Source organism: Tachypleus tridentatus, chromosome 13, assembly GCF_004210375.1.
Source record: "Tachypleus tridentatus isolate NWPU-2018 chromosome 13, ASM421037v1, whole genome shotgun sequence".
NCBI classification, from domain to species: Eukaryota; Metazoa; Arthropoda; class Merostomata; order Xiphosura; family Limulidae; genus Tachypleus; species Tachypleus tridentatus.
In genome coordinates this window covers 189488827-189509902 of record NC_134837.1, presented here as the reverse complement: position 1 = coordinate 189509902, position 21076 = coordinate 189488827, and the positions used below count along the sequence as shown (strand labels likewise).

The 21076-nt window shown below is 34.3% G+C and overlaps 1 protein-coding gene across 16 annotated transcripts in view; it reads right to left on the bottom strand.

The window, feature by feature from the left end:
- LOC143238461 (uncharacterized) overlaps nucleotides 1-21076 on the bottom strand; it is a 109680-nt gene that overhangs the window by 24238 nt on the left and 64366 nt on the right. For 14 of the 16 annotated variants that reach the window (XM_076478716.1, XM_076478713.1, XM_076478715.1 and 11 more), the window contains 3 exons: nucleotides 15441-15541; nucleotides 10305-11009; nucleotides 7216-7251 (listed from right to left, as the gene is read on the bottom strand). In XM_076478716.1, coding sequence (XP_076334831.1) covers nucleotides 7216-7251; nucleotides 10305-11009; nucleotides 15441-15541 — 842 coding nt within the window. The remainder of the gene's footprint in view (nucleotides 1-7215; nucleotides 7252-10304; nucleotides 11010-15440; nucleotides 15542-21076) is intronic. The other 2 variants (XM_076478723.1, XM_076478726.1) reach the window with 1 other exon arrangement.

Genomic DNA, 21076 nt, shown 5'->3' with positions numbered 1-21076 from the left:
TATTATTTTTCAGTTTCTAATTCCCACGCTTGTACAACTGTAGTTAGTATAAATCCCTTTATCATTTTCGTAAATAATTTTATATGTAATGTTGCGACCATCATAATTATTTTACAGGTTTTCAGAGTATCAAATAAATGAAATTTATTTCACATTTTCCAAAATTATAACAAGAAAACTTTACCTACGAGCGTACAGATAACATAATATCTTATCCTTCATGAATATATCTAACCTTTTAGGCCTGCAATTGAAAACTTTATATTTCTATCTCTCAAAATATATTAGTTGGTAGCTTAAGAAAAGAAATTGTTTTTGAAAAAATGATACTATGAAACAAGTTGAAAATTTTCCAAACTCGTTGTTTATCGTCTACAAATACCAGTCACAGTTTGCATATTTTCTGAAAGGTTACGGCTGAGGCCTAGTTTTGTAGGTGAACAGTTGGAGTCATAAGTTACGCCTATTATCAGTGAGAGATTAAGCGTACGTACGAAATATTGAATTTATGAACAATAAGGATATTAACAACAAGGGTTAAGGGTTCTTGCAAAGACTATCGCTTACACTTTAATAAAACTAAAGAAGCAAACAATGTATTTCTATGTCTTACATCAATGTTTTATATCTCTTAGAAAATTATGGGATAAAATTTAAATAAAACACCTCATGGGTGACAGGAAGAATGCAAGAATTCATTAAAAAGAGTAGCGGTCAAATAATTCATATTTTCCCCTTTTCTTTGTAGCGAAGCAGTTAAGCATTTTTAAAATGGTTTCGTAAAGTGAAAATAAATTATTCTGCGGCAAGCTACAGATCACATACAGACTTTATTTAAATATAAGAACCCACTCAATTGTTTGTTTGTTTTTAATTTCGCACAAAACTACTCGAGCGCTATCTGTGCTAGCCGTTCCTAATTTTGCAGTGTAAGACTAGAGAGAAGGCAGATAGTCATCACCACCCACCGCCAACTCTTGGGCTACTCTTTTACCAACGAATAGTGGGATTGATCGTAACTTTATAACGTCCCCACGGTTGAAAGGGCGAACATGTTTGGCGCGACGGGGATGTGAACCCGCGACCCTCACATTACGAGTCGCACGCCTGAACACGCTTGGCCATGCCGGGCCTCCCTTTCTCAAAGGAAAAGAAGAATTTAACTCTACCAGTTTTCTTAAAGGAAATTTCTAAGTAACAAATACTCTTGCCCACATCCCAAAAGTATCGTAAAATGAGACTTCCACTTATATATACGTCAAATCACAAAAGGTATTTCTGTAACAAAAGAATCGCCAGACGATGGTAGTTTTATGAATAAATCTGGGAACAATGGGTTATTGTGAGGTTTAGAAAATTGGAAAACAAAATTATTGGGATTAAGAATGTATGACCAACTCTAAAATACTTCAGTGAAGAATACGATAATAAGAATTATAGTTTACTTTAGTAGAGGGCCTGTTGTCAGGGTACTATTCACACATATAGTAGAAATAAGAAAAAATTGCGGGTTTCAAAATCGTTAAGTGAAAACACAAAACTAGACTTCAGAAAAACGTAACGGTATGAATTTTACTTAATAACAACTTTCATTTAGTGACATTAAAACCAAACTTTACAAACAGACGATAGTTCTGAATAGAAATATAGTATAATTCATAATAACTAGCGTTAATTCTGAATAAAACTATACAATAACGCAGAATACCTATGGCTAATTCTGAGTAAAACTACAGAATAGTTCATAATATAGAGTAAACACATAAAAATTGCTTTTTATTGATATAAACAATATCACTTACATATTTTCATTGCTTATACTTAGTTTCATGCATAATAGTGTTAGTTTTGATTAGAGCTATAGTATAATGCATAACAAGTAGTATTAATTATTATGCAAGCCTGGGAATAGTTTAATGATTAGTGTACCAAACTGTATGTGGATCCATGGACTCGTGGTTGTACGAGTGTTATAAAAGAGATGGTCAAATACCACTACTTGATAAGAGTAGCCCGAGAGCTGGCAATTTGTGTTAAAACAAGTTGCTTTCTTTCAATATTATGTCAGTTCAAAATTAAGGACGACAAGTACTTGGGTAGCTATGAGGAAGTATCCTGAACAAAATAAACCAGAATTCTTTCGCAACATGGCAGTTATAGTTAAAAAACACAGAAGTTGGTTGATATATTAAACACCAGGCAAAAGTTGGTCTGATTATTAATTACAAATGCAGTTTTTTTGGAAGCCGTTAAACAGACTCGACTTTGTACTTTCCTGGTTCTGCGCTAGGAAAAAAAAACAAAAAAAAAACTTACTTCTGTGGTCACAGTCTCTCTGACGCAAGTTCTTTAACTCAGTAAATCGAACACGAAACACTCTCAAAACCGATTTTTATTCACCAAAGAGCACAGAAAACGTTATAAATCCTTGTCATAAACTGGTTAGATCAGATTTTACTAACTTACATAATTTGCTTAATACATTCCTATCATAGTAAAAGTAGTCAACATGGCGTTACTTTCTCACTTAGCTGGCAACCTGTACATGAACTGGACAATATACATGTATCGCAGGAAATGCACGTGCCCGGAAATACATTGAAATCGCAACCTTAAACGTATATATATAAAAAAGAGTATCTATTGATTATATAGTATATGTATGTATGTTGTGTGTGTAAATCATTAACCAAGGCAGGCCAGATGTAATTAAACTCCTGTTCTTATTTAAACCAACGGCAGAACTTTGTGTTGACAGATGAGTTTATTACAGGTTCTGTATTAATTAATACCAAATTTTCACACACTTCTGAAAGTGAATAAGTTGCGCTTACAGCTTTTGCCATTGAAAAGCGTAAAATCATTCAAAATTCTGGAAGTCATCAAATCGATAACTGTTCAACCCTTTCACTGCTATGTACACATATCTTTCCCTCTCAACTCCTGCAATGTGAGCTTTGAATTTTGTACCGCATTGAAGAAAGGATAAATGAAACTTTCCAATGTTTGCTAATTTTAAATTTTATATATATATAATGAAATGTTAGGACTTTTTTCTTTTTTAGTTTTGTACCTACAAATAAACCCGGTAGAGGGATATTTTTTTTCTTTAAATGTGGCAGTGCAAGAGTTAAGTATAATGTACGTTTTGGTATAACAAACGTAACAGCTTGGAAGCAAAAGAAAACAGTACGTTTTAACAGAACCAATGTAATCTCTAAAAAGTGAAAGGAAATATTACGTTTTACTATATTCAGTGTACAACCTTGAAAGAAGGAAACAGTATCCTTCAATACAACTAGTGAAAAGTCGAAAAGGAAGTAAACAGTGTGTTTAACACTCCTACGAAATAGGCCTAATAGGCCCCAGAGCAACTTGAAAGGTTATTAATATTAGGGTAATAATTTTGTATTTAAATGAAATTGACATTTAAATCCATTAACGAGATTCCCACTGTCCTTATCTACTATCTAACGAAACCACAGCCAGGGGAACGGGCTTGAAGAAATCAGGACTAGAAACGTCTTTTCGTAGGAGTGTTAAGCAGAACAAATATACTGAAATAAAAAAAAAAAGAAACATTATGTCTTAGCACAATCAGTGTAATGTCTTGGAAGTGAAATACACGTTGAATATCAAATGTACTCAAGAGGCGATACATATTAAATGTTATGAAAATGTACATATAGCTATTAGGCATATGACTTTTAGAAAACATTCTTGGCCTTACTTTTTAATTGTTCTCTGTTTCAGTACTTTCACGATAGATGACGTTATATATATACATATACATGTGCATAAAAACGCATTTCTCTTCACTGTGATATATAAATAAATCTCAGTGCTTAATGATGTTAAGTCTGGCCTCGTAATCCGAGGGTCGCGGGTTCAACTCCTCATCACACCAAACATGCTCACCCTTTCAACCGTGGAGGCGTTATAATGTTACATTCGATCCTACTATTCGTTGGTAAAACAGTTGGCAGTGGATGGTGATGAGTAGCTGTTTTCCCTCTAGTCTTACACTGCGAAATGTGGGTCAGCTAGCGCAGATAGCTCTCGTGGAGCTTTATGCGAATTCAAAAAACAAACAAACTTAATGGTGTTGCATGCAGTTGGAAACACCAGTTCGTTAGGTTTAATATTCATTTATATTTGCATGATGATTATTAAAATATTTTGGTAAAATCGTTCACCAAGTAATTATCTTTGACTGTCATAACGAAAACGACATTTTGCTTGCAAACAGGACAAAACATCCCAGATGACAATTCATTCCACGAAGGAATTATTTGAATATATATCACAATACAGAAAATATTGTAAAACAGAAATGATAATGCAATAAACCTTGAAGGACGTCATTAATATGTGCTATTTGATGTATGCACACAGACGGTTCCCAGTCATTGTTTTTGAAATTGTGTGTTCAACTAAAAAGTATTTTGTAAGGTTATGTACAGGAAAAATGTAAAACCTCTTTTCAGAACCACCACGTGTCACTTGTACACGATACATTGTGTTTCATTGAGTCTTAATAACTTCTTAAAAATTGGAGACACTTTCAACACCTGGCAGGAGCACATTTATTATGTTTCTTCTGTCATTTTCCAATATTAGCAAAACTGGGGTATTGCTCACATGATAAAATTACTAGTTGGTAGTTGACGGAGGGTTTCGATATAGTCACTGCAAAGTGGAAAACTTGTGGACATGCTGTTAGAGAAGTTGTCTGTATACAAGACCCGGACAAGAGCATATGCCAATTACATCACATTATAACAGCTATCTACGTTACATGGCCATCAGTAATCGCTAGTTTTTCGTCCACAGGCCCTGTAAGAAATCTAGAGCAGAACTGGGAGTGATGAACTGTGACCTAAAGGTAAGGTACATATTTAATGAGTTTGTTTTCACATCGAGAAAATTTGCTGCAGCAATTTATTGAGTGCAACGTTATTGAATACGACCGTTTCGCTAGCCGTTCAGTTATGTGCACGTTGTAACGAAGTTTCAGCGCAAGTTAACGTACAATCTTAATACGCTTTGAAGGGGTGAATTTAAAACTTGATGATATGCCCAAGTTGAGTCAAACTAAATGACCTTTAGCGAATTTAATCAAACTAGACTTTGTTTTGATACAAGGTAATACTTGCCGTTTATCTGCCAAGATCGTGATGGATTACCTTGAATAAAAACCAAAGAAGTCATACATTGACCAGAAAGAATTTCCAATCTAAATCTCACAGAATCTTTGTTGGACGTCTCTGTACGTCCTATGTGTCAATGTTTAAACCTGACACGCAACGAAAAAGAACTTGGAGTTTCAATGATTAAGAAATAGAATACCATTACTTACGATGTTTTCTATCAGAAATATTGATCATACTCGTTACACACTATGCATCTCTATTTGTCAAGCTTGACTTTCAGATCAGGTGTTTCAATCAGACCTTAAATCCTGACCACTTTGATGGTTTCACTGGTTGTTACTGGCGACAAATTATCACTAGATTTGATTAATGATCTATACTCAATGAACAGAATTAGCTTTTATAATACAAGTTATGTTGTGCATTTAACTGAATAGCAATTTAATTACAAAGAATTTTCAGTTATTACATGCTACAATATTTCTGAGTATAAAGCGCCCTCATTTCACTACCTTATAAATTGCAGACAACATTAAAGGAAGATGGATTTTACTGAAGACTGAGCTTTATCGGCTCACGTGATTGATCACTAGATATCTAATTTACATAACAATAAACTTGAATGTGTGGAGATGTGACTGACATTACTTTGACAGTGACATTGTCTTGTGCTATCTATAATATTAAAAACTGTGGTTATCCTAGAATTATTTTTGCCTGACTCTGAAAGCGTAAAAGAAACTAGAAACTGTCTAGCTTTGCAAACAAACTAGTTATTATTTTTATTACACAGCGAAAGAATGCACACATTTGAACAAATAACTGGTACCATATTGTTACAGAACGGGTTTTCATATTTTTTTTTTTTGTAATTAACACATAACTAACTCATTTTTGGAGAAATTAAACTTAATTTAAATATTACGATAAACAGAATATTATAAACTTAATTTTAGTTTCCTGAAATCAAAAACAAAACGTGTCGAAAAACTGTCACGATTTCAATTAAAACTACAAACTTTACTCTGGCCAAATTCAGAGGAGATGAAAACTTATTTGGTAACTTTGCTAAGCACTGTGGGTGTAAACAATAGCAACATGAAAATAAACCATCCTATAAATTATAAAAATAATTTACATCATTTTTTTCAAATATTATGCAGACCCTATTTGTTTCTATTGATATCATGTTACTGTACATCTCTTAATCTAAAACACTTTTGACATGCGATTTATCCAGGTGGTTACGAATAATCAGTACTTACTTCATTCACAAACAAAGAAAAATAACTAGCCCATGTAACTACGCTCACCAGTCAAACTTATAGTGAAATTAAAATGGTTCATTAACGAGTATTCAAACCACAAAATAACAAAAACATACCTTTCGAAATCAATGATTATAAATAGTTTATAAATGATATGAGAGATACTGTCCAAGAATATTTATACATACTAGCCGTGGTACAAGTGCATTAGATCCGCGTGTGACGTATTCATAACGCCATATCTGCACCCTGCGTGTTTATAAACAAATAGCACTGCTTCAAGAACATTTTTCTAAGTTTTTCTCAATTTCTTGCCACAAATGGCAGTTTTTCGCTTGAATACTCGGTAGATACTTGTGAAACTGATAATACAGAGCTGCTTCTAACGCTATTCATCGCTTTATAACTCCATAAACGTCGAATATGAGTGTGACCTCTTCACATTCGTTTTGCTCCACTACGCGCAGCAAATTCAACTGCCCAATTTTTTCTGTACATTTGAATGAGAAAAATAAAGTTCTTCGTGACGAAAAACGGAGGCGAAATGGGAATATTGTGACTCCTATTGCAAATCTACGTGCGCACATGATAAAAAATGATCGAAGCACGGGGTTGCACATCGTGTAATAAACAAGTTTTTCCAGTATCATATAAGTGTAAAATCTGACTGATAAGAAAGTAAAATAATAATCACGAAGAAACACATTAATGAAAACAACTAAGCCATTCGTATACAGATATAAACAAAAAAATAATTAGTCGATAATGAATGAAGAAACAAAACACATACTTACCTCATCAATATCGGATGTTTCCTCATTTAATTCATCCTAAATTGATATTGAATTAAAATCATCCATGTGATAAAAATGAAACAAATTAAGATACATCAAAATATATATAAAACACAAACTGAGCAATTTATATCACAAAATAAAAACAACAAAGCAAACAAAATACATGCAAAAAATAATAATACCAAAGTTTGTACAAAAAGATGGTAAAAAAATCATAATAGAACGATGATTGCGTATTTGTAATTACGAAAAAATAAGCAATTTACCCAATTACAATTAAACTGTTTTACGTAACTTAGTTAAATCAGTATGAGATAGGGTATATCCACATTAAAACGGTAAAGATTAAAATCGCATAAATTGTTTTCGTATCAATAATTGAAGGCAGCCAAGTACAAGAACTCTTAAAAAAAATCAATGCCGTACCAACTGATGTATAAAAAGTTTATCTTACCGATCAAGTTCTATGGTATTAGGAAGTGAAAGAACTGATTTGATGAGAACTCACTACTTCTTACATAAGTATGTCTTATCTAGCTGGTGAAATGAATGATAATGTAATTCTGAGATCTAGACAGGCTGTTTCTTTCAGCAACCAATCAATGTTATTTAGCGTGTCTTTCCCTACCATGTATGTATGTGATGAACTATGCACTAGCTTTAACTTGTTTTTTTTTTTTTTTTCTGCTGTTGTCCTTAAACGACGCCATACAAGAGAGAATAGTTTGCCTTTCTCGAAATAAAATTCCCTTGCATTTTACCCCTAGCTTGTCATTTCATCATGGCATTATTTGGTGGAATTTTAACGTCACACATTTCATTTCAGACCTGGATACAAGGTCGTTATTCATTAACCTACCAGAGTGCTGAACAAACACGTGGAGTACTGTAGAGACTCAAGTCTTTAAGAGGGTCATTTAGTAATTTGATGTCAATTTTGACGCACAGCTAAAATACATACAAAGTTAAATACAAACTTGCATGCGATACATGCACATAAGACAGTTTTATTCATAAAAAACACGAAACTATGCGCATCTGTACGGTGATATAAGCTTCCATAAAAGCATGACGTAAAAGAAGCACGTGTCTTTTGGAACGTTGCATCTGCTCTCTCCCAACATGCGAGCAGCAGATGATACGCACGTGTTGACCGAACTAATGATAAAAATGATCTCATTAGGGCTGTGTCAGTTATTTAAGCTCAAATTATTACAAAAAGAAAAAGAGAGACACACAAGGGTTTTACGCTTGCTCTTAATATAAGTGTTTTAATATCCTTTTAAACCGCTAGGGAAGGCCAAAGGCCCGAAAGTCACAGCTACAGCATTTCAAAATATTAATTAATAACCATTATAAACCAATTATGAAAATCAACTATTAGGTTGTACGGACATGAGATTTTCTTCAGTAACAATTAATAGTTAGACAACCCAATCAGTGTGTGTGCGTGCGCGCGTGATAAAAAGTTGGGAATCGTGTTGTTGTTTTTCAACTTAAAAATATATTGTTCGATTTTCATTTCATGTAATCCCTGGGAAAAACATATTTTATTACATGAACTAATTACATTACATAGTATCAGCGGAATCTAGGAGAATACAAAATCGTATCATAGCGTCAGTACCTATTTTCTTTCCCGAAAAAGCTGTGAAATCATAAAGAAATAAACATATGTTAATAGCAGAAATAAAACTAATCAAGGCGTGAATATCTTTTTCATTAACTAGTAAATTCGCAAAACTGTACGCTTACTGATAACATCAGTTGTTTCAGTACATTATATTAAAACGATTTTGGAGCTCCACCACGTAGTTATAATCCTAGTCGCCTCCTATTGTCATGATCTATCTGACAAGTGTGAAGTTTGACAGCTGCTCTGCAGCACAGTTTCCATTACAAAACACTCCGTTATATGGCTGTCATATTCAAAGCAAAACACTCCTCCCTGCAACTTTCAATGTTCCATCTAGTGTACAAGGATAACTGTTTTTTTTAAAACCCATTTATACAGTCTGAACGAACAGAAATTCGTCAATCTGACCGGTTCGTCTTTGTATGGAATAACATGGATAGCTATGTTATTGTCCAGGTGTTTGAAGTATGTGACACTTGAATGGATACGTAATGGAAGCAGTTTATGTACATGTGAGTTGTGCCACTTTTCCAGACGGAGATCCTTCTCTTTTGTGTTAGGCAGCGTTCCCTGGGACACGTGAACGCCTTTTGCCACTGTCCTTTGCGTCAGTCAATTTTCACTTGTTACAAGTATTATGTTTGTTTAAGTTTTATAACCCATTGGTAGTGCAGATAGGGTACTACTAGTTACAGGGGTCTTTCTGGATGGTCCTGTATTTCTAGTTCATTCATATTTCTTTGTTTCCTAGTACCATTAAATACAAAAGATATTCCAGTCTTACAAACTTTATATTCCCAACGTGAACGCGCCTTTATGATCTGTCTATACAAATATATTGGATAGAAAGGAGATGTTACGTACCCTTCCCAAAAGCCACATAAAGTCAACTAACGTAAAATGTAGTTCTGATACATCCTGTTCTACCGTTACTTTGTATTATTTATACTGACTTGTTGATTTGCATATTCAAAATCGTTTTAACATAGTGTACTCAACCCTGTGAAACTGTGAATATCTGGGTTCATTAATTTATCGAATATTTGTTAACACAGCCATTCACAGTGTGAATATTACTCTACTATTAAGGAAAGTAGTGTCAATCACATAGTCACTGATTACGCAATTTGATCTTAATGTGAACACAACCATTCACAGTGTGAATATTATTCTACTATTAGGGAAAGTAGTGTCAATCACATCGTCACTGGCAACGCAATTTGATGTTAATGCGAATTTAGCCGTTAGTTACACACCGATATAGTTTGACTGTTATTTTATATAATTTTTCAAATATCATAAAATGTGTATATTTATATACATGTAAATATAAAACTCTCATGAATTTGTAAACCATTTATCTGATATCTACAGCCAATCATAATTATAGCATTTATAGATATAACCATCGTATTATATCAACTACATACACATACACTTTACAACATACCTGACTCAGGGGTCGTATTTTCTCGTGGATTCCATGCTCGGCAGTGGCTGGTGAAGGAGGTGGAAAATCCGGGGTAGGAGGTTGGTTATAATTCGTGGGGCTCAAAGGAATTTGCACTGTAGCTCTTTTATTTTGAAAGTCTAGAAAACTAGGTTTAGCTGTCATACTGTCTTCTCTAGTGAAAACACACTGAGAACTGGTGAGTACCTTAGGTTGGGTTAGAACTGTCGAACTTTTGGAACTGGTTTGGACGGTTCCAAATGTGGTTAATTTACCACTAGCGATATCGTCGTAAAGCGCACTAAACGATTTTTCATAAAAGTCAGTATCGTATTCGTTCACACTAGTCTCTTCACTCCCATTTACATATTTTTCTGTCCTTCCAGCACCTTCCAATACTGTTTCAAGGTTATCAAGCGTGCTTGCAACAGAATAAGCGAGAACAACATCTCGATTTTCATAATTTCCTACAATACTGTTCCTTAGTTTCATATCAACATAGTCCTCTCCACCCCGCGTACGTTTCACTACCTGTTCTTTAACTGAGTTTACACGCAAGGATTCACCTCCTCCGATAGGTGGTGACTGATCGGTACCACTTGTTGCTAAACTGAGGTATTCATAGGTTGAACCTGGACGACCACTATGAGGCCTGCTGCCTGGTGATACAGTAGCTATTGATCGTCTTGGGGGCTTAGCAGGAGGCTAGAAAAGATAAGTCAGGTTACTGGTTGAAACAAATAAAGACATACTTAGATAATTCGTATTTAAATTTCTTTTGTTTTTCTTACAAAAGTCGTCCTCCACTGGTACAGCGATAAGTCTATGGACTTACAATGCTAAAATCAGGGGTTCTATTCTTCTCGGTGGACTCTGCGGATAGCTCGATGTGGCTTTGAAATAAGAAAAACGCACACACTCAGAAAAATCTCACTTACATATATCAAATGAACTTTTTCGAAGCTCCCTATTTGTGGAACTGTTAGATTGTCTTCTGTAGCCACTTGGTGTTAACTACCATTACCACTAGTTGATAACCAATTAACGTATTTAACTAGCAATAATGCACTAATACAATAAAAATCTGAATAACATCAATCTAAACAAAGAAAAAACACAACACCCACTTTGTTAAACAATAGCCAAGAATAAAACAAAAGATTGATTAGAAATAGTATGAAATATCTATAAATTCGTCCATTTTTATAAATCTTATAAAGGACGTTTTACACTATTTTGTCATGTTTTAGCTACTGATGTTAGAAGCCTTTGCATTAGGAGTCTTGACAAGTCATTGACGTGGCTGGCCATACTGCATCACGTTATTTTTCGATTTAGATTTATATCTATTCTTTACTGTACAACTTTATTTAATTAAATAGAAACTGTACAGACGTTACAGACAGAATAAGTGTGTTACCAAAGTCGTTGTACTTGGCAAATAGTATTTTTATTACATGCAAATACTGACCGACCTTCCAATATGTTTTATTGTTACAAATAAATGATTCACTTTAACAGGAACTTTTATTACCATTATAATCAGTCTGATGAAAGCTGATATCTTTCGAATTTGTACTCCTCCAGTGTAATATCGAATCTCACATTTTGTATTAGCAAATATATCTCGTATTTTCAGCTATACGTGTTTCTTTGAAACATATTTCAATTAATATAAATGAATATTATGTATGTGAAAGATTGCCCTTTTCAGGAAGAAAGAAATGCATGCACACTTCATAAACATTTCCAGAGCTTAATATAGCGACACCTTTTATCAGCTTATATAACAGCAACGTTTCGGATATTGGCATGGTTTTTGAGGCAGAAAATTCAATCTGCTTAACAGAAAAAGTTGTTTTTTGTGAGGTTTTACAAGGAGGATAATCCTTCGTTTTTAAATTTATTTTTTGATGAGATATTCTGTGCATGGTTATATTTTTTTAAAACTAGGAAAGGATTTAAGAGCTGTATAGATTCATTCAAATAGTAAAAAATAATTTCTGAAACTAAGTTTACGTGACTGGCTTAAACTTACTCTCATTTACGAAACAAAACTTCACGAGCTTCAAGAGATTTAAAAAGTTGTAAACTCATTTCCCGAAGAATGTTGATCAGCTGAACATGTTAGCTAAGGCCATGATATAAATTCATATTACTTAGTACGAATATCTAAATGAAGATTATTTTCAAGTTCCTTGTTGAAGCTACAGACGAGGGTCGTTCACAGTCAAATAGCACACACTAGTGAACATAATACACGTGATTCCAGCTGATTCTGCTTGTCTTGTTAAATCCCATTACAGGAATTACGCTAACAGCAAAAGTATGCAGCTGCAATAAAAACAATTTCGGATTCTTTACAGCTATAAAACGGTTAAGTGTATCCATTACTTACGTAACGAACATACCATGAAAAATACACAAAAAACAGAACACGAAACCAAGGGCTTTTACACTCTGGTACACAGGCAATATTTATATTAATAAAAGTATTTGTATTAATTTGTATTAATAAATATATTCCAATCATTGTAAATCAGGTTAAGGATATAAACACAATCCATTCACTGTAAAGGAGGTTAAGGATATAAACACAGTACATTCACTGTAAAGCAGGTTAAGGATATAAACACAGTACATTCACTGTAAAGCAGGTTAAGGATATAAACACAGTACATTCACTGTAAAGCAGGTTAAGGATATAAACACAGTACATTCACTGTAAAGCAGGTTAAGGATATAAACACAATCCATTCACTGTAAAGCAGGTTAAGGATATAAACACAGTACATTCACTGTAAAGCAGGTTAAGGATATAAACACAGTACATTCACTGTAAAGCAGGTTAAGGATATAAACACAGTACATTCACTGTAAAGCAGGTTAAAGATATAAACACAATCCATTCACTGCAAAGCAGGTTAAAGATATAAACACAGTACAGTCACTGTAAAGCAGGTTAAGGATATAAACACAGTACAGTCACTGTAAAGCAGGTTAAGGATATAAACACAATCCATTCACTGTAAAGCAGGTTAAGGATATAAACACAATCCATTCACTGTAAAGCAGGTTAAGGATATAAACACAGTACATTCACTGTAAAGCAGGTTAAGGATATAAACACAGTACATTCACTGTAAAGCAGGTTAAGGATATAAACACAATCCATTCACTGTAAAGCAAGTTAAGGATATAAACACAATTCATTCACTGTAAAGCAGGTTAAGGATATAAACACAGTACATTCACTGTAAAGCAGATTAAGGATATAAACACAGTGCATTCACTGTAAAGCAGGTTAAGGATATAAACACAGTACATTCACTGTAAAGCAGGTTAAGGATATAAACACAGTACATTCACTGTAAAGCAGGTTAAGGATATAAACACAGTACAGTCACTGTAAAGCAGGTTAAGGATATAAACACAATACATTCACTGTAAAGCAGGTTAAGGATATAAACACAGTACATTCATTGTAAAGCAGGTTAAGGATATAAACACAGTACATTCACTGTAAAGCAGGTTAAGGATATAAACACAGTACATTCACTGTAAAGCAGGTTAAGGATATAAACACAGTACATTCACTGTAAAGCAGGTTAAGGATATAAACACAGTACATTCACTGTAAAGCAGGTTAAGGATATAAACACAGTACATTCACTGTAAAGCAGGTTAAGGATATAAACACAGTACATTCATTGTAAAGCAGGTTAAGGATATAAACACAGTACATTCACTGTAAAGCAGGTTAAGGATATAAACACAGTACATTCACTGTAAAGCAGGTTAAGGATATAAACACAGTACATTCACTGTAAAGCAGGTTAAGGATATAAACACAGTACATTCACTGCAAAGAAGGCTAAGGATGTAAACATAACTCATTTCACTTTAAATAAATGAAAGAGTTTATTCAACATTTCATAATGATATATATTTTGCAAAACTGTTATTTTTATGTTGCAAAGCCAAACAAACTGCACTCTATCCACTGAGGAGAATCAAACCTTACATTTTAGCACTGTAAGTTTGTAAGCTTACTAGAGAATGGTTATGGTATTAATAACCATAAAACTTCTTGTTTGCTCTTTGAAATTCATTTGCAACTGCCACAAATTTCTTGTTTAGCATAAAAAACTGTATATATATATATGTATACTAATGGATTACAGTTGTTATTTTTGTAATATGTCTTCAGTCCTTTGTTTCTGAAAGTGTATGGGTAATAAACAACCAAAGCACCTTTTTTTATTGGATTATATATGCCTAATAACCCACAATATGTCAAAACTTCATTGAATAAGCTGCAATGCATTACAGAATAAGTTATATATAAACAACTAATTCACAAATAATATGACAGAGTGAAGCTTTGTTGTCCACCTTATAGGAACTACAGGTGTTGAGACAAACATCTTTTATTAATTGTCTGAATGATAATGAAAACAAACAACAAACAGATCTTTTTAAATTCTTTTCTTTCTGAACTGAACACAAAATCTAGCCTTTCATGTTGTAAGTGACCCTGCCAAAACCTATATACAAGAAAAACTGCTTCCTACCTTAAAAGTTACTGTATATGTAGAAGATGCACCACTGAAAAAGACCTCAGATTACACATGTGAAATTTGGTTTGATCTGATCGTGGAGGTTCAGTACTTACACTGAAAATTTAAGTAGATGGGTATTATTTTACTGAATATATTAAATTATTGTGAACCACGATATCTAACTTTTGTTGGAATATCCTTCAGAATTCTTGTGTGTTTTGCTTTTTTAGATCAGTTCAGTAACAATAAAATTTTATATTAATAGTTTATCATATTCTATTATTGGAAAGACCATAGAGCTAACAATTACGAAAGAAATATCTATAAGCATTTCAAACAGCTCTAGACTACAGACAGACTAAGTCAAAACTGCTGAAATAAGTTTCAAGTCTAATAAAAATTAAAGTGTCAAAACACTAAAATATGATTTAGGAAACAAATGTTATTTTCATGTATTTGTTATAAACATAAATACTTATAATTGCATTCTTTATAACCACACATAAATACTATTCCAAGTAAATTTGGGAACGTTTGTTGGGATATTTTTCAAAACTTTATACATTGTACAAACCTGTGGTTTTCCAACACCACTTCCAGTTGTTGGTTGTAGTGGCGCCATTGGAATGTAGCTGCTGGCACTACTGCTTCTAGACGATGACGCTCCACTTGAATCTGAAAGGGTGAGGAATTTTTATGAAGTGTCACGAAGAGCAATTAGATAGGGATTTTGTTTATTTATAGAACATTTTTATCCAATTTATTTTGCACAAACGTCAAAAAACATAAAAAATACCAGAAAAATCACCATGATTCTTATTCATACCTCTTCTATTTCACATACCTTGTATGCTAAGTTTTCACAATCAACTTCAGTTTCTTGAAGGCTATCAATATCTAGTGCAGAGGGTGGTCTTGAAAGCCTGTGTTATTTTTGTGCCATTTGAATACCACAAACCACATAAGTGGCATTATGTATAAAGAGCAACCCATGATTCTTAGGTCTGTAAGACACAGATAATACCAGGATAGAGCAGAGAAGTGATTTTGATTGTCATGCTCAGATGAGAGAGAGTGGTCGTTAGTCTGCTGCATACTGACAAGGTCAATTTATAGGCCCATCCCCTGCATCCTAAAACAGATTTCATGTACAGCTCATTTTTGGCTTGGATCTGGTAAAAAGGGTCTTGTGGTCCATCTCTGAGGCCAATCTGATCCCTTGCCTCTGCATCCTAAAATAGATTTCATGTACAGCTCATTTTTGGTTAAAGTATTATTTTTGGCTTATGTCTGGCAAAGAGAGTCTTGTGGTCTGTTCCTGAGGCCAATCTGATTCCTTGCCTCTCCATCTTTAAATAGATTTCACAAAAACCATATTTGTATTCTAATGTCTAATTTATGGCTTTTGACTAGTAAAAGGGTATTTTGTGGTCCTTGATGGAATTTGATGTCCACAGATTAATTTGCCCAACATTCATTACTTGAAACATTATTGACTCACAGGTCACATACTTCACCCTCAAAAAAATGTCCTTGTGTGTATTATACCCTGAGAAAATCATATCTTTCACTACTGACCCAGAAGTCATATACTTCATGCTCAGAAAGATGTTTTTGTGTGTATTATACATTCTACTTTAGTTGGTATACACCTAATACCAGTGATCACATATAAACTTAAGATAACTGTAGAAAGTTTAAAGCTGAACCACCTACTTCATGTTTTTCTCACACCAAAAAGTTTTGCAACAAATATTTGTATTGTACAATCATTTGTAATATTATGAGTTGTTTCACGAGTTGCACTGATGACTCTTAAGACAATTTTTTTTTATAAAAGGAATTTATAAGTTTTTAAATATCACATACAGTAGTTTCCACTTACTGCTTCTACCATGCAAACAATTTTTGTGACAAGCCTGTACACTGTTGTTACAACCCTTTTCTAGATATAATGACAAATGAATTTTCATGCCAGTTCACCAAGGAGATCCAATGCATCTCTGTAAATCCTCTGTCCACAATAGCCATGTCATGTGGCCTTATCTCAGGTTCAAATTATAATTTTTATTGAAGGTGTTTAGAAAATATTCTGATAATGTCATTAGCTAATGGTAGGTACATTACAAGTAAACACAACTTCTATAGTCAATATTTATGGCTTAAATGTCAAAAGTTCTATCTTTAAGACCCTTCAATTTTTATTAGGTTGTCCAAATAAATGTCATTTTTGGACTGCAAAGTTTGGAAAAGTATAAACCAGCATTGTAAAACATGCTTTGATCTAAGTAAGCACCATTTGCTTCAGCATATTTCTGCCAATGTGTAACTATGCTGTTTATGGCCTGCTGCTGAAATCAGAGCTTCTATGGTCAATGAACTTCCTGAAAGCTTTTTCTGCAGCTGCCTGGTTTTAAAAGCGTTTATTGTTCAAAAAGTTCTCAAATAATTTGAAGAAATGAAAGTCTAGAAAATAAGGTGGATGAGGCAGAACCTCCATTCCCAATTTGTTCAATTTTTGAAGCGTCATCCTTGACAGTTCTCATAACACTGATTTTGTTGATCTTCAGTCAACTCACGTGGAACCCATTTATCCAACTTTTTAGTCATTCCAATCATATTCAGGTGGTTGGCAATGCTTGATTTGCTTGTGTCTAGCTTTTATGCAAGCTCACGTACTGTTGTGCGAGGGTCTGTCTCAAATGCTTCCCTTAATGTGTTTTCATCTAAGGATGGCTTCCTTCCACGACTTTCATGGTCTTCAACTTTCATTTCCATGTCGAAACCTTTGGAACCAACACTGAACTGTACGTTCAGTAACAGATCCATGGCCGAATGCCTGGTTGATGTTCTGTGTAGTTTCGGTAGCTTTTGTCCAAGTTTGAAGTCATAGAAGAAAATCAGATGAAAGTCCTTCTTGTCCATGCTGCCTTGGGGGTTGCTAAACTTACTCTGAGTAGAGTTGAAACAGCAAACAATTAAGACACTTTGTAAGTGACAAACGTTGAATTAAACCAACCAACCAACGATATGTTACTCAGTATTTAGTTTCTAAATGTCATCATGGGAATTCCAACACTTATTTCTAGGTAACCTAATATTTCTAGTTTGAAAACGTGACAAACTCACGCAATACATTGTGTTAAAGTGTTCACACTCATATTTGCTACCTTTGCTAAACTGTTAAACAGCTTATACTCAACAAAACGAAATGAAGTTTTTCATGTATCTGCCATTTTGAATAAGCTCAGTTGTGCTATAACCGTATAGTCATAACTATTTCGTATTCAAATATCTTCATTGTAAATTGAAAGTTTATAAAAGAGACTGTATGACAATTTAATAACTGTTAATTTGGTAAAAAATGACGATATTTTGTTTGTTAAGGTGCAAAACTACACAACGGACTATACTCTGTTCACAGTGAGAAATCAATCACAAGAATTATCGTTTAAGTTCGAAAATTTACTGTAGACCAATCAGGCGCAATTATGAAAAAACGTGTGGTTTAAAACATTAAACTAAATGAATCTACAAGTTTGATACACATATTAGAAAACGTGGAAATAATAAATTATTCCATCCCATAAATTACGACAAAAAAATAAACAAAATATGACTGTATTATAACCAAATAAATTATTTAAATAATGTTTATATAAAAACGTACACGAGTAAATACAGCTCTTTGTGTAATGAGTCTGGGGTATAAAACAGTAAAGTAAAACGAATATTTTTAAAATTAACATACATAATCTTGGTTAAAAACGGCCAAACAGAACAAGTAACTGCGAAAGTAGGGCCATCTGTTGAATATATTTATGAATATTTTAAAGATAAATAAATCAACATAATAATATATTCTTTTCAGTGATAATTTGCAGGTAGTAGCTGTTTAAAAGTTTTTTTCCCCCTTCGCATTTTTCCACCAGAACCTGATGAAAATACACTGAAATGAACAGAAGCCTTAATTCAAAATTTGCTATTGAAGTAGACAACCAAACCTATGATCATTAATTCGTGATGACGAGAAACCCACTTGAAGTAAAAATTTATCCTGAAGACGACTGGTATGGGTATTAACATTTTAAAATAAAGTAAAGAATAACATTTCAACCTTTTTACGTCATCTTCATTTTGATCATTACCTGTTAAATTGATGTCAGTTGTTTAATTAAGCTGATCAATTAGTCGTAACAGTCCTAAGGTTGATTAAAAATATCAAACATGAGTTACCAAACAATTATTATGAAATTACGAAAAAACAAGTCTTTGTAATGCATTTGGATAGATTTTATATTTCAAACTTAGATAAGTAATAATTTGCACGGTGAATTAAACTGAAAATGACATTGAAAAAATGTTTTACCGTTAAGATATACTGACAGTATTTCCATATTAGTTTATACAGAGCTAAGAAGCTACACCAGTGTTCAGTAGTAGAGACACAAATGTTAAGTTAACAATGGCGAAGTGACAAACTAAATATGCGAGCTTCATAGAAACATTATATATGAACTGTCATTTTAAAGTTGACTGATGGACTTTTTTCAACAGTTTTAAGACAAGCAATAAGTATTAGATCCGAGGTTTCTACGCTAATAAGAATGATCACGATTCTAATATCAGGCTAGAGTCTAGATTTAACTCAGTATTGATCTCGTAGCTTGAGCGATGGTGATATAACCTTCGGGATGGTGCAATCAATACCTTGACCTGGAGACTACAACCATCACAAATTTACCCTTGGAGTTAACACAATTTATACAGTAATGATCTTAATATTAGATTCTCTCTCTCTCTGAGTTTGGGTATGATATGTACATACCCTGGAGGGTCAGGTTCTCTTTGACCTCTTCCTCCTTCCTGTACTTGGGTGGTCGTGCAGTGTTTGATGGTGATACTTACTGCATTATTGGGTCAGAGTTAGCTGAATTTACTTCGACCCTTTTCAGGGCAATGTTCATGTATTGATATATATATATATATAGATATATATTCAGTGATGTCGAGAAAACCCACTTGTAAGAAAAATATACATGTTTTGTGAACCTGACGATGACCGAAGAAGGTCGAAACGTTGTTCGCTCTTCTACGTAAAAAAAAAAATTCTCAACCCAAACGAGCCGTTTTTACATATCTATGTATATATATTGTTTTGTCCTATCAGTAAGATGTCTAGTTTGTTGGTGGTACTTTTTTTTTTTTTACATTGTATGCATTTGTGTATATATATATATATATATATACTCTTCAAAAAAAGAAACGCAAAAGGCAAAATTTGAGACAAATTGTTAACAAGTTTATTCCGGGTAGTTCTGTATGACATGTGTGAAACTTTGCACATTCACTGCTGAATATCCAAAGTCTGCAAAGGCGAAGTCCACGCTCACTAGTTAAAGTTTAACGTCACTCAACCAACGTCAATAACGAGTATGCCCCCGTGAGCATCAATAACTGCTTGGCATCTCCTGCCCATGGAAGCAATGAGATGACGAATCACATCCTGTGGAATGGCTGTCCACTCAGCCTGCAAAGCTGCAGCAAGCTGAGGTAGAGTCTGCGGTTGAGGTTGTCGCCGTCGCAGACGTCGGTCCAACTCGTCCCAAAGATGTTCGATGCGGTTTAAATCTGGTGATCTGGAGAGCCAGGGAAGAACGTTGATGTTGTGGTGTCTCAAGAAGACAGTGGTGAGTCGGGCTGTGTGAGGACGGGCGTTGTCATGTTGAAAAACGTCGTTGACGTTCACCATGATGGGTTGCACATGGGGCCTGAGAATCTCGTCGACGTATCGTTGAGCCGTAAGATTCCCTCGAATGTGCAAAAGGTCTGTTCTGGCATTGTAGGCGATGGCAGCCCACATCATGACGCTGGCACCACCAAATCTGTTAACATCCTGCACACAGTTTGCTGCAAAACGTTCACCTCGGCGACGGTAAACACGGGTCCTTCCATCCTGCTTACGAAGCATAAAACGTGATTCATCGCTGAATCAAACATGCCTCTATCGTCGATGAGGCCATACCCGATGTGCCCGAGTCCACTGCAGCCGTGCTTGACGATGTTGCTGGGTGAGGATGACGCCTCTGACTGGACGTCGAGGTCGGATTCCTGCATCTCGTGGACGGTTGCGTACGGTATGATCGGAAATCGTACGCAGCCCTGGTATGGTTGAGGCAGTAGACGTCGCAGTGATGGCCCTATCCCGAA